General features: G+C 37.4%; 1 protein-coding gene across 8 annotated transcripts in view; it reads right to left on the reverse strand.

Moving 5' to 3' along the window:
• The window catches only part of CASK (calcium/calmodulin dependent serine protein kinase), a 387,791-nt gene that overhangs the window by 307,368 nt on the left and 58,019 nt on the right, over positions 1–22,404 (reverse strand). For 4 of the 8 annotated variants that reach the window (XM_055393922.2, XM_055393920.2, XM_055393918.2 and 1 more), the window contains exon 2: positions 4,638–4,750. In XM_055393922.2, the coding sequence (XP_055249897.1) occupies positions 4,638–4,750 (113 nt within the window). Of the gene's footprint in view, positions 1–4,619; positions 4,751–22,404 lie in introns of all 8 variants that reach the window. The other 4 variants (XM_055393921.2, XM_055393919.2, XM_055393917.2 and 1 more) reach the window with 1 other exon arrangement.

Raw genomic sequence — 22,404 nt, forward strand, 5'->3', positions numbered from 1 at the left:
TGGGGAAACTGGAAACAGTGTCAGACTTTATTATTTTTGGGCTCCAAAATCACTGCGGATGCTGATTGCAGCCATGAAATTAAAAGACGCTTACTCCTTGGAAGGAAAGCTATGACCAACCTAGAGAGTATATTGAAAAGCAGAGACATTACTTTGCCAACCAAGGTCCATCTAGTCAAGGCTATGGTTTTTCCTGTGGTCATGTATGGATGTGAGAGTTGGACTGTGAAGAAAGCTGATCGCCGAAGAATTGATGCTTTTGAACTGTGGTGTTGGAGAAGACTCTTGAGAGTCCCTTAGACTGCAAGGAGATCCAACCAGTCCATTCTAAAGGAGATCAGTCCTGAGTGTTCAATGGAAGGACAGATGCTGAAGCTGAAACTCCAATACTTTGGCCACCTCATGCGACGAGTTGACTCACAGGAAAAGACTCTGATGCTGGGAGGGATTGGGGGCAGGAGGAGAAGGGGACGACAGAGGATGAGATGGCTGGATGGCATCACCGACTCGATGGACATGAGTTTGAGTGAACTCCGGGAGTTGGTGATGGACAGTGAGGCCTGGCGTGCTGTGATTCATGGGGTCGCAAAGAGTCGGACATGACTGAGCGACTGAAGTGAACTGAACTGAACTGAGATGCAAAGTATTATAAACAACCAAGGTCCTACTGTAGAGCATAGGGACCTATATTCAATTTCCTGTGATAAACCACAACGAGAAATAATATGAAAAAGAATATATATGTATAACGGAATCACCTTGCTGAAATTAACACAACATTTAAATCAGCTATACTTCAAGAAAGTTACAGACAATAAATGCTGGAGAGGGTGTGGAGAAAAGGGAACCCTCTCGCACTGTTGGTAGGAATATAAATTGATATAGCCACTATGGAGAACATTATGGAGGTTCCTTAAAAAACTAAAAATAGAACTACCATATGACCCAGTAATCCCACTACTGGGAATATACCATGAGAAAACCATAATTCAAAATGACACATGTACCGCAACGTTCACTGCAGCACTATTTATAACAGCCAGGACATAGAAGCAACCTGGATGTCCACTGAAAGATGAGTGGATAAAGAAGTTGTAGAAATACAAAAAATGGTAAACTTTAAATTGATGGATTAGCACAGTAAGAGATAAACTATCAATTAAAATAAGTTTTAAGATAATAAACAAGGGATTTCATTAATGGGGGTATATATTTAAGTAGGAAAATTCACTCAGCTTTCATTTAATAAAGCTTCTTTTTCATCTCATGCTCCTAAACATCAACTTCACTTTCTCATACATGTGAAATAATAAATTCTTAACCATTTAGGAATAATATGCCTTTTTAGGAATCTAATAAGAACTTAGACTTTCCAGAAAATGAATATATATATATATAAAACCCTTACAATTTAAGGGTTTCTTGGATATTCTGCAGCCTATAAGTTAAGATCCCCTATTGAAAAAAAATATGATTTTAATGGGAAAATACAGAACAGATATTCAAATAACTACAATATCTTATCTTCAATAGAGCAATGAGAATGTAAAATACTAAAACATATATAGGTGGTCTCTAATTACTATACATATTTCATTTCAAAAGCTAATTTGCAAATTATATATTTAGAATTTATTATTTATTTTTTCTTATAAAAATATTAGAAACAATGGTTGGGACTATTAAATTGCAAGTCTCTTAAGAATAGATGCTCTTAAGATAGATAACTAATAAGGACCTGCTGTATATAGCACAGGAAACTCTTCTCAATACTCTGCAATGACCTTTATGGGAAAAGAATCTGAAAGAGTGGATATTTGCATATGTATAACTGAATACAGCTTGCTGTATAGCAGAAATTAATGCAACATTATATATCAACTATACTCTAGTAATTTTTTTAAAAAAATAAGTACTCTTTTTATTTGTCTATGTATCATAATAACCTGAGCAAATAAACAGCATATTTTTTATTCCCAGGTGACCCTTTATGAAACCTATTTTACTCAATAATGTATTTGAATACAAATGTACTAACAGGAAAAAATACTGAGGTAATGACAAAGATTAAATAAACCACAAAAATATAATAAAAAAGAAAAGAATAAAATTGATTTTAAATAATGTGTTGCCTGAGAAACAGGCTTCATTAGAAGAGAATATAATGGCAAATATAGATATTTCTAGATATTTTTGTTTGAACGTACAGGTTCCTTTTCACTGTGTTTCAAATTTCACTGCAAAATAAGTTTCTTCTTAATACAACACCTCCTACCCTTAGCCATGAATAAGGTCATTATTGGACAGTAACAATTTTAATGGACTGGAAGGGCAAATATGTTTTGCCTGTAGTGACTGAAGAGTGTTGAAAAAAGTAAGGGGTGGAGAATATTGTTCAAAGAGGTTTTATATAATAAAATAAATAATTATTATACATCTTAAAATGTGTCCACATTAAATTTAAGTGTGTGTGTGTTAGTCACTCAGTCATGTCTGACTCTTTGCGACCCCATGGATTGCAGCCCACCAGGCTCCTTTGTCTATGGGATTCTCCAGGCAAGAATACTGGAGTGGGTTGCCACTTCTTCTTCAAGCCAGTATAAAAATAAGCAATAGAGGGTAAAGGAACTCCATTGAAAATTTTTTTTAAAAGAAAAAACTTTGGAGTGGGTTGGAGATGAAATTTTTATTGTTTCTTAATCATTATGAGTGACACTGTATTAAAGAAGATGGAAAAACTACATTCTGGTGCCATACATATAAAGGAACAATTGCACATTTTCATTTGAATAATATCAAACTTTTATCAAAACTAGGTAAACTCATGCATAATATGCAGAATTCAACTGGATATCATTTAATATCTATAGGTTGTGACCCTATCACATAAGATCAATGGATTGACCCAGCCTTGTCTTCAGAAAAGGTCTCAAAGACATTTGTATACTCAAAACAATGCCAAAGCACTAACAAGTGAACGACACAAGACTTAACTTCAGAGACATGGATGATATACCAACCCCATCTTTTTAAGTTTGGTATTTGACTCCTTGGCTAGGTGAAAATGAAAGAAATTCAGTCTGGCAGACTGGGTCTATAGCTCCCTGTTAATGAAATCTGTCAATAAAGAACCTCAGGCAACTGAGAAAGTAATTAACTGTCCTCATAAAAAATATCTTTAAACTGTAGATTAAAAATTAGGTATAATAATAAACAAAATCAACATAACATAGGCATATGGAGTCATTGATTTAGACTTTTGATTTTAAACAGGAATCTTACTAAATTCATCAATATTATCAAAACATTTAAAAGAAATAAAGATTCAACACATCTACATATTTACTGAACTAGGTTTATACAAAATTACCTAAGTATTCAGGATGTTTTTTTTGTTATTAATTGATATCTAAGGTACAGAAAATAAAATACAGTATATTAAACGTAAGTGCAGATTAAAAGTTTTAGGAAACATAGTGGTAAAACCTGATTAGAAGTAAGTTTCAAATTCTGCTAAGTTTATAAAATAATTTGTATTCAAAATAGCCAACTCCAGAATATGAAACCATAAAATGTAAAATTCCTAAATCCAAGAATTTAAAGATTAAAGCACTAAAACACCTGTTATCCTTTGTGAATAACAACTTGTAGAATCTGCCACAAACAGTAGGAATAATTCAAAAGCTTTCAAAAAAGTATTTAAAACTAAGGATACTGAAAAAAGATCTGAAGGGATAGATTAACTTGGAGCTCATAGTATGTGGGCTTCTACTTGTTAAAGTAAGATAACTGGATAAAATATAAAAAGGCTACTCTGCTTTAGCTTTTCCAATTTAAACTATTAGCTGCATTGCTCTTGAGATTAAGAAGGAAAAGACTTAAGAAGGATATGTCTTTTACTGGATTGTGAAAAAGTCTAAAGTTAGAACACAGGGTAATTAGAAAAGTTAATAATATAATTGTGCCATCTGAAATATGACCATATGTGAAGCATGTCTATACGAAACCGTGGTTTATAAGCATTAAAAAAATTTAATGCTTATATATTGTCTATAAATATTTATACATAAACATGGTTAACCATATCAATGTCTTAAAATAAAATTTTGAGTCCTGTAAGTCCAAACAGAACAGACCTTTCAAATTTTCATACATATACCATAAGTGACTTAAGCAAAATGTGATGTATTAGTCTTTTAGTTCTGTTAGACCATAATCCTAAGGGTAATAAGTTACAGACTTTAAGGGAACTCAGATGAGTTTGTTTTGAATCTGCAATGATTATATTTGTGCCATTATTTCCCTTCTCACCCTTCCCATTCCATGCTCCATACTATAGGACTCCAAGTTAGATTCTACAAAATATATTTTCAGATTTTACTTTCTTCCTAGTAAAAAAAACATAGGCCAACAGCAATCCTAGATGATTTCATAACTTTGTTAATCACTCTAGCTATTTTTCAAATACTATGTTCTAGAATTCCAGAAAACTACAATGGAATTTAAACTGTCTCCACCCACTTCCCACTATATTATGCCCTCCACTCCCCACCCCCAGATGAAGGTTAGGTTGATAGATGGATTGAAGATGAAATAAAGCCAGACATCAAATAACTTACTTGAAATCCATCTCTTACCTTCTGTACTTAACCCTGGACTTGATGTGAACTTGGCTACATCAACAATTTTTACAGCAAATTGTTGCCCAGTTTCTCTGTTGATGCATCGTCGTACAACACTGAAGGGACCCCTAAAATAAAAATAAATAAAAGCCAAGTTTAATTTGCTGATTTTCTTAAGCTCCTATTTCCCTTTAATATCTTATTCATATTTCATTTTCTACTAGCCATAGTTTTCAAAATATAATTGAACATAATTTTGAAAATATTTTCCTATAATTTATGAGGTAATTATCTGAACTTACTAAGTCATAAAAATAATAAACAAATTTACATTTCAAAATCACTTAAAAAATTTGAGATAGTATTCTATTCAGGGGAAATAATCGTTGTGATTTTTTCTACATATTATTAACATCTTGAATACAATAAGAAAGTGTTCACAGTGGTAGTGTATGTAACTTTTACCTTTTGAACCATATACTTAAATCATTCTCTCGTCTTAGCCATCACTCATCTAATCGTCACTAACAAGTCCTACTGCTGCTGCTGCTAAGTCGCTTCAGTCGTGTCCGACTCTGTGTGACTCCATAGACGGCAGCCCACCAGGCTCCCCCGTTCCTGGGATTCTCCAGGCAAGAACACTGGAGTGGGTTGCCATTTCCTTCTCCAATGCATGAAAGTGAAAAGTGAAAGTGAAGGCACTCAGTCGTGTCCAACTCTTTGCGGCCCCATGGACTGCAGCCTACCAGGCTCCTCTGTCCATGGGATTTTCCAGGCAAGAGTACTGGAGTGGGGTGCCATTTCCTACTCTCAAAGTCCTACTGAGTTTATCTCAAGTATCTCTTAATCCTGTCTACTTCTCTCCATGTCTCATAACCTAGTCTAAGCTACTACCAGTTTCTACTGGGACCAATGAAAACTTGTTTCTCCCATCATTATTGTGGTGATGTTTTAAAAATGAAAATCTGATGGTATGGTTCTGCTTAAAATCCCACAGAGACAAGGTATTTGCAACACATGTACTTTTAGTCAAGAACCAAAATGCTACTGCTAAGTCACTTCAGTCGTGTCCGACTCTGTGTGACCCCATAGACGGAAGCCCACCAGGCTCCCCCATCCCTGGGACTCTCCAGGCAAGAACACTGGAGTGGGTTGCCATTTCCTTCTCCAATGTGTGAAAGTGAAAAGTGAAAGTGAAGTCGCTCAGTCGTGTCCGACCCTTAGCGACCCCACAGACTGCAGCCTACCAGGCTCCTCCATCCATGGGATTCTCCGGGCAAGAGTACTGGAGTGGCTTGCCATTGCCTTCTCCGAAGAACCAAAATAAATGATCCTTAAATAAGAAGATATGCTCCATGGAAATCTGGGCAAAAGACTTGAATAGACACTTCATGAAGAGTAAGACCTGCGTGATTTAATTTCCAGCAGCCTCTCCAGTCTCAACTGAAGTCACAGAGAAATCCTTCGTCCTCCTCAAACTTCAAATTAGAATTATTCTAAGTCTCCATAGAAAGTAATTTCTACTAGCAGAACCACTAGTCCAGACATTCTTACCCAGTTCTCTCCTCAACTGAAATTGGTGGCTTTCAATACTGGCCATACAATTGAAGCAACTGGGATGATTGATAAAATAACAATGCCCAGGCCCAGGCATTAAAAACACAAAATATGCACTTGGTTCCTTATGACTGACACATTATTGACCAAAGGATTTTGGCAGAAACTAACACCTGCAGCTGACAATTTGTTATGTAAGTTAATATTGAAACATCTCTGGTCAATAATGTTTGGGCAACAAAAGACGTATTAATGTTTCTGGTCAATAAATTGTTAATAGTTATAAGTTTCTGAACTAAAGCTAATCCAACACGCTTGAATCAACTACTGATTAATATAGAATTCAATCACAATATACTACATTAGTTTATTTGAAGGCTAGCATAGTTTTTTTTTGAAGACTACATAATTTATTAAATACATACACATGTATGTGTATACATGTATGAATTTCCCTCCTTCTCAGGAAACAAAACAATCTCACTGATTTCTACAGGTAGAAAAAAGTACACCTGGATGTGTGTGTGTGCTAAGTCGCTTCAGTCCTGTTCAACTCAGTGCAACCCTATAGATTGGAGCCCCCCAGGCTCTTCTGTCCATGGGGATTCTCCAGGCAAGAATAATCAGAGACAGCAAAAAGGTCTTCAGATACAGTAGGACATTTGTGATACTTTTTGCCTTAAAGTTTGTCTTTATTCTTGCAATCAGAGGACAGGCAAAAGAATATAATCTAACCTAAACTTAAACATTTCTCTGAGATCATACGAATCAGTTATTTCATGCTGCAGTCATCAGGACATCAATTATTCCTCAGTTTCAAATCTCTCATCAAGCAATCTAATAAAGCTAAACTGAAACAACAAGAAATGGTAATAATGTACCTTTCAGCACCCTATACAAAAAAGACCTTTTGATAATCAAAACTATTCAAAGATTTTCCTCTGTGAGAAGACAATATAACAATGTGAGTCTGCACGCCCACAAATGTTTTCATTCTCAAGGTGGATGTCTTACTTGTGATGATTTATCCTGACAATAGCAAGCAATTTCAGGAAATGTTTAGTGTAATTGGTTTTTGTCCACACATAAACCCTTGGGACTTTATTTATATATATATTTGTATAGTATGCTTCAATTCACTATACCTTTTGGATAACTTCCAAGTTTTAAAGGACTGTGAGAATGAGAGAAAACAATAGTAATTAATAATCAAATTTTGGAAGCCAGAAAGCAGATGGAGTCATGGTAACTGGCTTAGCATTTGCAGGAAGCCTGAATTGCAAGGAGAAAATAATAGTTCAGAACCAAATTCATTTACACTACAGAATTCTCAAGAAGTATCTGAACTCTGAGAAAGAGAGGGTGGGGCTAAACTAACAAGGTTTGAATGAAATCTATTAGAGAGGTAGTTAAGAGTCTTAGATCTGGGACTTCCCTAGTGGTTCAGTGACTTCCCTGGTGGCTCAGACAGTAAAGTGTCTGCCTACAATGTGGGAGACCCGGGTTCAATCCCTGGGTTGGGAAGATCTCCTGGAGAAGGAAATGGCAACCCACTCTAGTATTCTTGCCTGGAAAATTCCATGGATGGAGGATCCTGGCAGGCTACAGTCCATGGGGTCACAAAGAGTCAGACACGACTGAGCGACTTCACTTTCACTTTCTTTTCAGTGGCTAAGACTCCACACTCCCAATGCAGGTGCCCTAAGTTCGATCCCTGATCAGGGAACTAGATCCCACATACTGCAACTAAGGCTTGGCATAGCTAAATAAATGAACAAATTAGAAATAAAAAAGAATCTCAGATACTCCTCCTCTATTCCATGCCACTGGGTAAATGCCCTACCTTAACCTCACAGAGGGCAATTCACTGAAGAGGGTAAAACATAGGGTCATAGAACTGGTGACACAAGCAGCTGAGGAAGTGGACATCACACACAAAATGAATGTAGACAGCTCATCTTCTTTTCCCATTCACTGGGGGAGAGGGGGATATTAAAAGCTAGCTCTTTATCCTTCAGGCAGCAGAGAAAAGATTTTCTATTGAATATGTGACCAGGCCAGAAGGAAAGACCTAAAGATAATAACATTATTTTGCTCAAACCACTCAACCAGATCACATTTCTTGAAACCAAAGTCAACAAGTTCTACCACAAGTTCACAGTTTTCAATCAACTTTCCAACCACAGCATTGATCACATTTTGGGCTAAATAGTTCTTTGCTATGCAAGGATGTTTGGTGCATTGTAGGGGGCCTAACAGCATCTCTAGCCTCTACCTGGAAATGCCAGTAGCACCCCCTCAGCCAGTTTTGCCAATCAAAAATGTCTCTAAACATTGTCAAATGTCCCTAAAGAACCCCTGCCCTATTTCTACTCATGAATAGACAACCAACCTCTCAAGATATCTGGAGAAGAGTCTCCAATTTGGATGACAAAGATCAAAACAGAAAAAGGAACTTAGAGGAAACAGACTAAACAAGAAAAAAATTTCCAACAATTAATACCATTAATATCCTTGGAAACATAACTATGAAACAAAAATGGAACTTTCAGAAAACAGGAACAGGGCTCTTGAAAAATAAGCATATGAAGAAATTTAAAACTCAACAGAAGGGCTGTCAGAAAAAGTTGAGGAAATTTCCCAGAAAGTAGAGCCAAAAGAACAAAGAAAATGGAGGGGAGGAACTCAAATAAGCCAAGAAAATTTCCCAGACCTTAATCCTGAGTTGCCCAAATTGAAAGGAACCATCACGTGGAAAAGCAAAAAATAACATACAAGGGAACCCCCATAAAGTTATCAGCTGATGTCTCAGTCGAAGCTCTGTATGTCAGAAGGAAGTGGCACAATATATTTAAAGTTATGAAAGGGAAGAACCTACAACCAAAGATACTCTATTCAGCAAAGCTTTTATTCAGATTGAATGGAAAAATTAAAAGCTTTATGGACAACCAAAAGCTAAGAGAATTCAGCACCACCAGACAAGTTTTGCAACAAACTCTAAAGGAAATTCTCTAAGTGTCTCTAAAAGGACACTACTAGAAACAAGAAAATTATGAATGGAAAAGATTCCCAGAAAAGGAAAATATAAAGTAAAGGTAGGAAATCATCTGCATATAAATAAGATATAAAACCAAGCAACAGCGAGAAGAGCATAACACAAATGCAGGATACTGGAAAAACATTTGAAATTAAAAGACCAGGAACTTTAATTTAGTGTGTATATATATATACTGCTATAATCTGCCTGAAATGCAGGAGACCTGGGTTTGATCCCTGGGCTGGGAAGATCCCTTGGAGAAGGGAATGGCTACCCACCACAGTTTTCTTGCCTGAAGAATCCCATGGACAGAGGAGCATGGTGGGCTACAGACTATAGGTCGCAAAGAGTCAGACACAACAGAACAACTAATACTTTTCACTTTACATCAAAACCTCACCGTAACAGCAAACATAAAATCTACAATAGATATTCACACAAAAAAGAAAAATGAATCTGAACATAAAACTAAAGTTAGTCAACAAACCACAAGAGGAAAGAACAAATGAGAAAGGGGAAAAAAAGACCAACAAAAACAAATCCAAAACAATTAAGAAAATGGCAATAAGAACACATGCATGTATGCTCAGTCACTCAGTCATGTCTGTCTCACTGCGACCCTATGGACTGTAGCTGACCAAGTTCCTGTGTCCATGGGACTTTTCAGGCAAGAATACTGGAGTGGGTTGCCATTTCCTCCTCCAGGGGATCTTTCTAACCCAGGATCAAACCCATGTCTCCTGTGGCTCCTGCATTGGTAGGCAGATTCTTTACAATTGAGGCACCAGAGAATATACTGATATCTACATTAAATGTAAATGAACTAGATGCTCCAATAAAAAGATACAGACTGGCTGAAGATAAACTCTCCCAAGACTGAACCAAGAAGAAATAGAAAATACAAACTGACCAATCAGAAGCACTGAAATTGAAACTGTGATTTTAAAGCTTCCAAAATATGTCCAGGACTGCATGGCTTCAAAGGCAAATTCTATCAAACATTTAGAGAAGAGTTAACACCTATCCTTCAACTATTCCAAAAAACTGCAGAGGAATGAATACTTTGAACCTCATTCTATGAGGCCACCATAACCTGAATACCAAAGATGACCCCAAGAAAGAAAATTAAAGGCCAATATCATTGACGGTGCTTTTGAATTGTGGTGTTGGGAGAGGACTCTTGGACAGCAAGGAGATCAAACCAGTCAATCCTAAAGGAAATCGACCCTGAATATCATTGGAAGGACAGATGCTTAAGCTGAAACACCAATACGTTGGCCACCTGATGCAAAGAGCTGACTCATTAGAAAAGACCCTGATGCCAGTAAAGATTGAAGGCAGGAGGAGAAGGGGATGACAGAGGATGAGACAGTTGGATGGCATCACCAACTCAACAGAAATGAGTTTGAGGAAGCTCCAGGAGATGGCAAAGGACAGGCAAGCCTGGCATGTTGCAGTCCTTGGAGTCGCAAAGAGCCAGACACAACTAAGTGACTGAACAAGAAATCACTGATGAATATAGACATGAAACTCCTCACAAAATACTAACAATCTGAATCCAATAATACATTGAAAGGATCATATACATGATTAAGTGAGATTTCTCCCAGGAATGAAAGGATTTTTCAGTATCCACAAATCAAACGTGGGATACACCACATCAACATATTGAAGAATAAAAACCACGTGATCATCTCAATAGCTTCAGAAAAAGCTTTTGACAAAATTCAACACCCATTTATGATAAAAAAGAAAGTGGGAATAGAGGGAATATATCTCAACATAATAAAGGTCATATATGACAAACCTACAGCTAACACCATACTCAAGGTGAAAATCTAAAAGCATTTCCCCTAAGATCAGGAACAAGACAAGGATGTCCATTTTTGCCACCTTTATTTACCATAGTTTTGGAAGTCCAAGCTGCAGTAATCAGAGAAGAAAAAGAAATCCAAATTGGAAAAGTAGTAAAACTAACACTGCTTGCACATGATATGATACTATACATAGAAAATCCTAAAGTCGCTACCAGGAAATTACTAGGGCTCATCAATGAATGTGGTAAACTTGCAGGATGCAAAATTAATACACAGAAATGTCTTGCATTCCTATACACTAAAAAAGATCAGAAAGAGAAATCAAGGAAACAATCCCATTTACCATCCCATCAAAAAGAATAAAATACCTAGGAAGAAGGCAATGGCAAGCCACTCCAGTACTCTTGCCTGGAAAGTCGCATGGACAGAGGAGCCTGGTGGGCTGCAGTCCATGGGGTCGCTACTAGTCGGACACGACTGAGCGACTTCACTTTCACTTTTCACTTTCACACATTGGAGAAGGAAATGGCAACCCACTCCAGTGTTCTTGCCTGGAGAATCCCAGGGACGGCGGAACCTGGTCATTTGCCGTCTATGGGGTCGCACAGAGTTGGACACGACTGAAGCGACTTAGCAGTAGCAGCAGCAGCAAGAAGACAAAAGACCTGTACTCTGAAAATTATAAGAAAGTGATAAGAGCAATCAAAGATGACACAAATAGATGGAGAGACATACCATATTCTTGGATTACAAGAATCAATATTGTCAAAATGACTACAGTACCCAAGGCAATTTACAGATTCAATGTAATCCCTATCAAATTACCAATGGCATTTTTCACAGAACTATAACAAAAAGAAATTGCAAAATTTGCATGGAAACATAAACCCCAAATACCAAAAGTGATCTTGATAAAGAAAAAGGGAATCAGACTTGCTGACTGCAGACTGTACTACAAAGCTAGAGTCATCAAAACAGTACAGTACTGGCACAAAAACAAAAATATAGATAAAGTGGAACAGGATAGAAAGCCCAGAAATAAATTCATGTACTTGTGGCCAATTAATCTACAACAATGGAAACAAAATTAAACAACGCAGGAAAGACAGTTTCTTCAATAAATGGTGCTGGGAAAACTAGACAGTTACTTGTAAAAAAATGAAATCAAAACATTCTTTAGCACCATACAGAAAAATAAGCTCAAAATGGATTAAAGGTTTAAATATAAGATCAGTTACTATAATACTCTTAGAGGAAAACGTAGGCAGAACACTCTTTGACATTAATCACACAACATTTTTTCTGAGCTGTCTCCTAGAGTAATGGAAATAAAAGCAAAAATAAACAAATGGGACCTAATTAAACTCAAAAGCTTTTGCACAGCAAGGGAAATCATAAACAAAACAAAAAGGCAGCCCACAGAATGGGAGAAAATATTTGCTAATGATGCAACTGACAAAGGATTAGTCTCCAAAATTTATAAACAGCTCTTATGGCTCAGTATCAAAAAAGCAAACAACCTAATCAAAAAATAGTCAGAAGACCTAAATAGATGTTTCTCCAAAGAAGACATACAGATGGCTAAATGAGACACACATGAAAAGATGCTCAACATTGCTAATTATTAGAGAAATGCAAATCAAAACTACAATGAGATATTACCTCATATCTGTCAGAATGGCTATTATCAAAAAGCCTATAAACAATAAATGCTGGAGAGGGTGTGGAGAGAAGGGAACACTCCTGTTAGAGGGAATGTAAACTGGTACAGCCACTATGGAGAACAGTATGGGGGTCCCTTAAGAAACAAAACTTAGAGTTACCATATGATCCAGCAATCCCACTCCTAGGCATATAACCAGAGAAAAACATGGTTCAAAAGGATACATGCACCCCTATGCTCATTGCAGTGCTATTTACAACAGCCAAGACATGGAAGCAATCTAAATGTTCATCAGCAGATGAATGGATAAAGAAGATGTGGTATATTTCTACAATGAAATACTACTTAGCTACAAAAAATTAAATAATGCTATTTTGCAGCAACATGGATGAATCTAGAGATTGTCATACTAAGACAAAAACAAATACCATATGATATTGTTTTTATGTGCAATCTAAAAAAATGATACATGAACTTATTTACAAAACAGATATGTATTCACAGACAGTACAAATTTATGTTTACCAGGGGGAAGGGTGGAAGGAGGGATAGATTGGGAGTTTGGGACTGACAAGTATACACTGCTATAATTAAAATACATTATCAACAGGGACCTATTGTATAGCACAGGGAATGCTGCACAACATTCTGTAATAATCTAAATGGGAAGATAATTTATAAAAGAATAGTTACATGTATATGTATAACTGAATCACTTTGCTGTATGCCTGAAACTAAAACAACATTGTACATCGACTATTCTCCAATATAAAATTTAAATGAAAAAAAGGACCCACAAAGTACTCAGCAAAATAGGTAATACATACATGTTCATACACGGCACCGTGAAATTTAAGAACCCTGTGGGCCAGAGAACATTCAGATTTCTAGAAGTAGGAGTAAGGGTGCACAAGGAGGAGAGGATGATACAGTTAACACACAGAAACTGCTGTGGTTTCCCATCTCTCAATGGCAACACTAGAGGCAAAAAGATAGTAGAGCACCTTCAGAACCATGAAGAAAAATTATTTCTAACCTTTAAATTCTACATCTAGTCAGAAAAATCGATAATAGCAAAAAAGAATTTTTTTTTCAGACACAAAAAACCTCAATACCTTATTTGCAATGCATACTTTCTGAAGAAATTATTGTAGGATGTATTTGCTAGAACAAGAGAGCAGACCAGTAAAAACAGGATAGTCAAGGGACAGCAAATGCCTTCAACACAGGAATGAGAGTAAGATCTCAGGCTGTCAGCTATGCACTGAGCCATCAAAGATTCCCAATGCCACCTTTTAACTTGAAAACAGAAGAACCCCATAAGCTGGGGCCAGATTGCTCTGTTTTGCTTTTTCTGACCAGGGGCTGATGAGATTCCTGCTCCTCTCTGTGGCCCAGATCAGCAGAGGACTCTCACTTCACTCCACAGCAGTGTTCTCAGGAATAGCTGATTGGGAGGCCACCTCAGTGAACTGAAAAGCAGGAAATGCAGAGCAGCCCATGCCCCCTGACCGCATTCCAGCTGAATGTTCAGTACCCCGTCCTGCACTATAGCACGGATGTCCTGCCTGTGGAGAGCCCTGTGTTTGGGGATTTACTCGCGATCTTGCCAATGGACTTCCTAGCAGGGCCTCCTATATGATCTCAGGTATGTGAAGCCAGACTGAACAAGAGGTTCTGTTTGTCTTCTCTTCCCTTCTGATTCTTCACACAATAGTGGTATTATTGCCCTTTCCTTACACAGCTAACTTTTATCACTCATTTTTAATGAATAAACAATATACTGTTTAGGGATAATATATAGATGGTAAAGCTATAAAGAAAATCAAAAGGAATCTTGAGTACAAAAGCCAGGACAATGGTTATGGGAGAAAGGGAGGTTATGATCAGAAAAGGGTACACAGGGGGCTTTTAAAGGTCTTAGTAATATTTTATTCTTAACTTGGATAATAGATTCATGGGTTTTCATTTTATTAGCATTCTTTAAAATACACATATGTGCAGGCACACAGACACACACACTATACACTCCTCCATACACATATTTTCTAGTTAAAAATAATTGTAACAGCTGAGGGATACATCCCTAAGATCTCATTAATCAAAAGAGGTCTTAATTTTAAAATATATATACCATATAAATTATTTTAAATGGCATATATATATATATAAATGAAGAAAAACTGTGTTTATGTCTCGACATAATAAAGTCAACATGGATTATGTTAACTGTACTTTTACATCTAACTGAATTGAACTTAATCCATTAAGCTGTTACATGTAAACTTCAGAGTGACATCTATAATATAAAGTTCTCAGAGGTTTACAAACAAAAACTTACATATCTGAAGAAACCTTCAATAAATGGTGTGAACTTCCTGTGTCCTTCCTAGGAACTTCATTACATTTATAATGAGATGTACTACGATAGATGTAGGAAAAACGTGAAGAACCACCACCAATTAACCAAAGGGAAGATAAAGATAAAGATTGGTATTGCTGGCATGAAAAATTGGAGGGTGAGAAGTGGCTGGAAAAGGAGAAAGGCATCAGAGACCACAGTGATAGGAGAAGGGAAAATAGGTTGAGGAGTGAGTCGGGGCCACTCAAGAAGTTATTACATTAGCCTAAGCAATGGCAAGCCACTCCAGTACTCTTGCCTAGAAAATCCCATGGATGGAGGAGCCTGGTAGGCTGTAGTCCGTGGGGTCGCTGAGGGTCGGACACGACTGAGCGACTTCGCTTTCACTTTTCACTTTCCACTTTCACACATTGGAGAAGGAAATGGCAACCCACTCCAGTGTTCTTGCCTGGAGAATCCCAGGGACAGGGGAGCCTGGTGGGCTTCTGTCTATGGGGTCACACAGAGTTGGCCACGACTGAAGTGACTTAGCAGCAGCAGCAAGATGATAAAGACCTAAACCGATGCATCAGTAGATACAACTGAGAGAGACTTAAACTGACAAGCAACATAGTTAATTAGTGATTAGCTAGGGGATGGTTGGGGGTTGGTTGAAAGAATGACATACAGATTTCTGGCAAAGGTTACAGGATAAATAATGATACCAGCAAATGAAAATGCGACTACTACAGGAGAAAGAACTGGTAGAAGGCTGAGAAAGAAAAGAGACACACAGTTGTGTTTGAAAATACCAATTTCCAAATTATTCCTTTCCATGGATCAAGGCAGAGATTTAGAGAGTGCAATTAGATAGAAGTATATAGTTTAAGGAAGGGTCAACATGTAGATGATAAAGACAACATCAACTGCCATTTGCAGCATACCATGAGCCAAGCATGCTGCTGAGAACTCTATATAGATTCTCTCATTCATCATAATTTATCATTATTTATCATAATAGCAAATATACTACTAGCCTCTATTTTAAAGATTAGGAAACCGAGGCTAAGTCAGGTTGTCTGTGGCCAAACGGTTAGTCAGGGCTGAGGCCTAGACATATGAAACTCTAGAATCTAAGTCCTCATCTCTACACTCCCTAGGAAGCATGAGTGACCAGGAGCCATTGATGTGAATGCGAGTACGGACCGAAAAGGACAGAAGACAGAACCCAAGAAAACAAGAACATATCCCCCAATTCCTCCCAAGGGATTGCTGGAAACACCTCCCACAGAAAGACTACAAGAAGCCCAGAAAGAAAAAAGAAGTGCTAAAGGCAAGTTCTTAGAACACAGAATCGTACAGAAGTACAGCCATAAAGACCAAGTGCTTAGAAGAGTCTGCCCTAGACATGAACAAAGAAGTTCCCTCCATTCTTTTCAAGGCTGGTATAAGAAAAGAGTAATTTTCCCTCTTAAGAGCTACACATTCACATTTTGCTATTTTCTAAATGTGGGACAGAAACCGGCCCAATGAAAATACTCAATAGAGAAACAACTTTTGGGAAACTTGCACCTGATCTTTTCTCCTGGTGTTCATGAACTGACTTATCATTAGTATAGGTGGTCATCTTTATCCACCGGTTCCACATCTGTAGATTCAAACAAAATCTCCAGAAAGTTCCAAAAAACAAAACTTAAGTTTGCTGCACATAAGCAAATATTTACATAGCATTTACACTGTATTAGGTATTATAAATAATCTAGAGGTGATTTAAAGTATATGAGAGGATGTGTATAAGCTACAGACAAATATTATGCCATTTTATAAGGGACTTGAGCATCAGAGGAGTTTGGTATCCACGGGGTTCTGGAAGCAATCCCCCACGGATATTGAAATGACTGTACTAACATTATCACAACTGTCAAATTCTGTGTGCATAATCCAGTCTTTATAAGCTGAAACTAATAATTACAGGAGTCTGACAGTATGAAATTACATTGTAAATCCTATTTATAAAAGGAATATATTCTGTTAATATGTCACGAACATCGACTGTTTTCCAAATGCTACATTAGCCTATAACAGTATTGTTCAGTTCAGTTCAGTTGCTCAGTTGTGTCCTACTCTTTGCAACCCCATGGAAGCCTGCCATTAATTACCACTCTGCACCTAATTAATATTTGAGTGCGGAAGTTGCTATCTTCATTAACATTTTTTTCCAGTCATACTTCCATGGAGTACTGCTAATCTCTTCCCATCCAGAGCCATGTTGCATGGATCTCCGTAATAAGTTAGATCTACTTCTGAATTAAATAAAATTTAAATTAGTTAGTGAAAGAAATTGCAAAGCCAGCAATACTTCTTTCTCTATTATTCATTTTAGTTGCATCAAGATTATGCAAAATTTATACAGTAGCATAGAAAAAAAATGTAATTAGCAAACACTCTAAAGGGTTTCCCAAATCAGCATCTTGTAGAATCCTGAAAGAATAAAAGTTTCTCTGTCAAGTAAGTTTGGTAAATACCATATACAATCCCTACCCTCCACCCATATTCCATATTTACACTACACATTAGCAGCCAAGTCCTACAGTTAGGAAACAAACATCTCTTTACCATAGTCTACCCAAATCATCCATGTAGCACTTATTAATCGTTAATGTTTCTCAAAAAACACTTTGGATATGATTATTGAAATGTTAATATTTATAACAATACAAATTATGATGTTGTAACAGCCATGAATCACCCAGATTTTAAACAACTTTTTTTCAGAAACAAATATTCTCCTCAAACATAGCACAGAAATTGCTTACATTCTTACAAAGGGGGCGGTGGTAATCCAATTGTTTGCTTAGTAAAGGATGGAAAACATTTAACTGTGCAATTTAAATGTCGATTCATTAATAGTCCCAAAAGTAATTTACTTTTTACAAATGTTAATATAAGCATATTCAGCAGGCAATAATGCAACCTCTGGTCTTTTAACCAAAAAAAAAAAAAATCAGTTAACAAAAAGGCAAAGCATACAAAGGAAATAAGCATTTATATCCAATTATTCAGCTCAGTGCAGGGCAGCAGAAAATAGGTTTTGAATCATGATTGTAGTCATCAGTTTCTAGGTCTAAAGAAGTAAAGTAGATGATCTGGAAAGTAATTGCTTTAGGAGAAAGAAATAAGAGTATAAAATAAGTGGATATAACTGCTTGTGTAAGATAGTAAAATTAAATATGCAAACAGTTGGGGAATTTTTCAAGTTAGGTAAAGAACTGAAATCCTTGCATGTCACAAAGACTATGTGAGTTAGTAATGCTCAGTGTTAGCCAGTTTCCCAAGGATGGTTCAACCTTTCAGTACTCATAAAAGGACTTCCTTTTAACTAATAAGGCACACAGTATATTGGGCATGGAGGATAGGAAAAGACAGGGCCATCACATCCCACAGCACGTCTGAAACTGAACTCCATCTGAAGGCCAACTCCGTATTTCCTTCCAGTTGCTTAGCCAAAAATTATGGTGCCAATCTTGATCCCTTTATTCTTTCCACATTGCAAATCCAATTCATTAGGAAATGCTCTTGGCTCTACTTTGCTGAGATATTCTATCTTTCCATTTGTTTCAAGAAAAATTTGTGACCAATTCGTCGAGCAATTTTACGATAGCTGAATTAAAACCATCATGAGATAATTCTGAAATCTGATTCAACGCACTATTGGCCTCTGATGAATGTCTCCTCTCATTCAAATTGTGGTTTTTCTGGTACGTGGTATGACAAATGGTTTTCAACTGTAGCCTGGATATTTTGGTCATTGTGTTAGGAGACACTTAATCACAGATTTTCTATTTTAGCAGGCAGTTGCCCTATTTAGGTTTAGTGTATCAGCTCTAGACTAATTATGTGGGGTTTAGTTCCAGTGACAGTTTAGTTTTCTAAGACCTTACAATGCTATTTTGGTCTGCTTCATTCTTCTGGTGCTGCTGGGAGCTCCCAGTCAATCCCTATTGATGCCATCCTCAGGAACAAAAGGTGCTTCCCAGGGCCTGTCGCTAGCGTAGGGCAATCTTGAAGGAGAGGATATCAGAAGCTACTGGGCCTGGGATTCTTTCTGTCATGAGGTGGAGGGCAGCAGGGAAGAGACTAGTATAGCAAGGTCTTTGCTCTTGCTGCTACTGTCAACAGGACAGATGACGGGCCTGGATTGTGGCATGGGGGTTGAAATGGCCATGTCTGCTGCTGCAGCTGCTGCTGCTAGCAGGTAGACTACATGCCAAGGCCCCAGCTGTGGAGCAAGGGCTGGGATGGCTAGGCCTTTGTTGCTCCGGCTGGGGCTGTGGGCAGATCAGATTGCCCACTAGGCCCCAGATGTGGACCCAACTAGGTCTCTGTCAGGTTTCCCCTTTCCAAGTCCTTTGGTCAGGGAAAGCAGGCTTTTGTTTTTGTTTTCTATGCCCTGTGATGGGTTCTGGATAGTAGGTCTCTCTAACAGCCAGCCCAGGAGTAATCGGAAGGTAAAAAGAAAACCTCATGAACTCTCCATATTGTCATTTCTGAAGTGCTGAGGTTCCTAGCTAGTCTGCCTTCTTTCCAATTTTGAGCTCTTTTGCTGCTGTCAGTTGAATAACTGCTCAGTTGTATTTCATAGGGAAAGGGCAGTTAAAAGTGAGTCTTACACCACCATGTCCTAAAAATGAAAGTCTGCATTTTCAACCTTTGTCATTGGCTAGCATTAGGAATCCATTCCATTCAAAACTGTGAGAGAAGTGAGTTCTTTTATATCCAAGTTAAAATTTTTTATCTAAGTTAAAAATAGTAGCCATTAAGTTCATCGGGTTCATAACAGAGTTTTCCATGACTTCTGGTTCAGAATTTTAGGATAAGTAACTGTAATGGGGTGTTCCTTGGTGAGGCCCTTCCCCCATATCCTCTGTTTCAGCTCCTCTCAGAAGCTCCCATATTATAGTATCTCATGGATATTTCTTGAGTTTTCCAGATGCTAAAAACCTCCAACAAACGGAAGAAATTAATCACTTGATGATCATGAGTACATACCTCCAGACATACTGGTGACTAAAGATTAATAAAGTTAACTGCCCTGTTACCTCAACATCAACCAATGAGAGAACTGCGCATGAACTGATCACACACCCTACAGCCACCCCTCCCTCACCTGTCCTTTAAAAATGCTTTGCTGAAACCCTTCAGGGAATTCAGGGTTGGGGGGGTGGGGCACGAGCTACCAGTCCCCTTACTTGGCCCTGCAACAAACTTTTCTCTGTTTCAAACTCCTACAGTTTGGTATTCTTCGACCTTACTGTGCATTGGACACATGAGCCTGCATTTAGTATTGGTATTCTTCAAATCCTAAAAGGCTGAGGAACACAAAACTAGCCAAAGTAGACTAGAATAGGGGTGTCTTTCCATTCTCTCAACACATTAGGTATGCACACAAGCATATGTATACACACACACACTCATACTGCCTCACAGCCTTCCTGAGTCTAAAAGGAGAGCTAAGACACCAGCATCTATTTAGCATATTTCAGTTTATGGCACAGTGGCTGGGAAGTGGTATTTTTAATAACAATTTCATTATTGAGTCTTACACATTATAGAAAGTGAGAAAAGTTAGGGATTACAGTAATTTACATAAGTAAGGTTATATAGAACTGAAGATCAACTTTTTAAAAAAGATCTACTGGTAGACTACACTAGCTCTTTGAGGGCTAGGATTTTCTCTTATCCATCCTGTATCTCTAGCATGTAGAACTATACCTGATATTATGGTAATAAAGACTCAGTAAGTGCTTTCTGGATAGACAAATGGACAGATAAAGCCATTTGAGAATGCATAAACAAAGCTGTCACCTTTAAGACACTTGCATTATATTTCAGTTAATCTCAACTTACAACTCTTTAATAGCTTTTATATCTCTTTAATCCCTTAGGGGAGATTTTCACTTATCTAGTAGAAATAGAAATTTTTATTTGTCAGTGTTAATTGCTAAAAGGTAGATAAAAAGTTGTAAGATCATATACCAAGTTAACTAATTTTAAAATACTTCTTCAAAAATGAATTTTTTTTACTAGAGATGTTGATTGCCAATTCAAAATCCTTCTAATGTTATCATAAATTAAAATTCAAAAAACACTCAACATACACTAACATCTCTTCTTAAACACTTTAATGCTTTAAAATAGGCCTTGTAAACTTGAAGCATTTTACAAAAATAGTTTCCTGTAATTGCACAGAACGAAACACAGTTCCTAAAATTCAGAAAGCTTTTTAATCTAAAAGTTTATAAAATTAACTGTGACAAACAAGAACTCAAAATTAATTAATTCAATCTTTTGTTTGTTTGACTATTTAAACAGTTTCAGTTCAGTTCAGTCTCTCAGTTGTATCTGACTCTTTGCAACCCCATGGACCAAAGCACGCCAGGCCTCCCTGTCCATCACTAACTCCTGGAGTTTACTCAAACTCACGTCCATTGAAATGGTGATGCCATTAAACCATCTCAACCTCTGTTGTCCCCTACTCCTCCTGCCTTCAATCTTTCCCAGCATCAGGGTCTTTTCCAATGAGTCAGCTCTTCGCATCAGGTGGCGAAAGTATTGGAGCTTCAACTTCAACATCACTCCCTCCAATGAACACTCAGGACTGATCTCTTTTAGGATGGACTGGCTGGATATCCTTGCAGTCCAAGGGACTCTCAAGAGCCTTCTTCAACACCATAGTTCAAAAGCATCAATTCTTCAGTGCTCAGCTTTCTTTATAGTCTAACTCTTACATCCATACATGACTACTGGAAAAACTATAGCCTTGACTAGACAGAACTTGGTTGGCAAAGTAATGTCTCTGCTTTTTAATATACTGTCTAGGTTAGTCATAACTTTCCTTCCAAGGAGTAAGCGTCTTTTAATTTCATGGCTGCAGTCACCATCTGCAGTGATTTTGGAGACCCCAAAATAAAAGTCAGCCACTATTTCCACTGTTTCCCCATCTATTTTCCATGAAGTGATGGGACCATATGCCATGATCTTTGTTTTCTGAATGTTGAGCTTCAAGCCAACTTTTTCACTCTCCTCTTTCACTTTCATCAAGAGGCTCTTTAGTTCTTCTTCACTTTCTGCCATAAGGGTGGTGTCATCTGCATATCTGAGGTTATTGATATTTCTCCTGGCAATCTTGATTCCAGCTTGTGCTTCATCCAGCCCAGCATTTCTCATGATGTATTCTGCATATAAGTTAAATAGGCAGTGTGACAATATACAGCCTTGACGTACTCCTTTTCCTATTTGGAACCAGTGTGTTGTTTCATGTCCAGTTCTAACTGTTGCTTCCTGACCTTTATACAGATTTCTCAAGA

The sequence above is a fragment of the Moschus berezovskii genome, chromosome X (assembly GCF_049115385.1).
Source record: "Moschus berezovskii isolate FMDL1 chromosome X, NW_MosBer_1.0, whole genome shotgun sequence".
NCBI classification, from domain to species: domain Eukaryota; kingdom Metazoa; phylum Chordata; class Mammalia; order Artiodactyla; family Moschidae; genus Moschus; species Moschus berezovskii.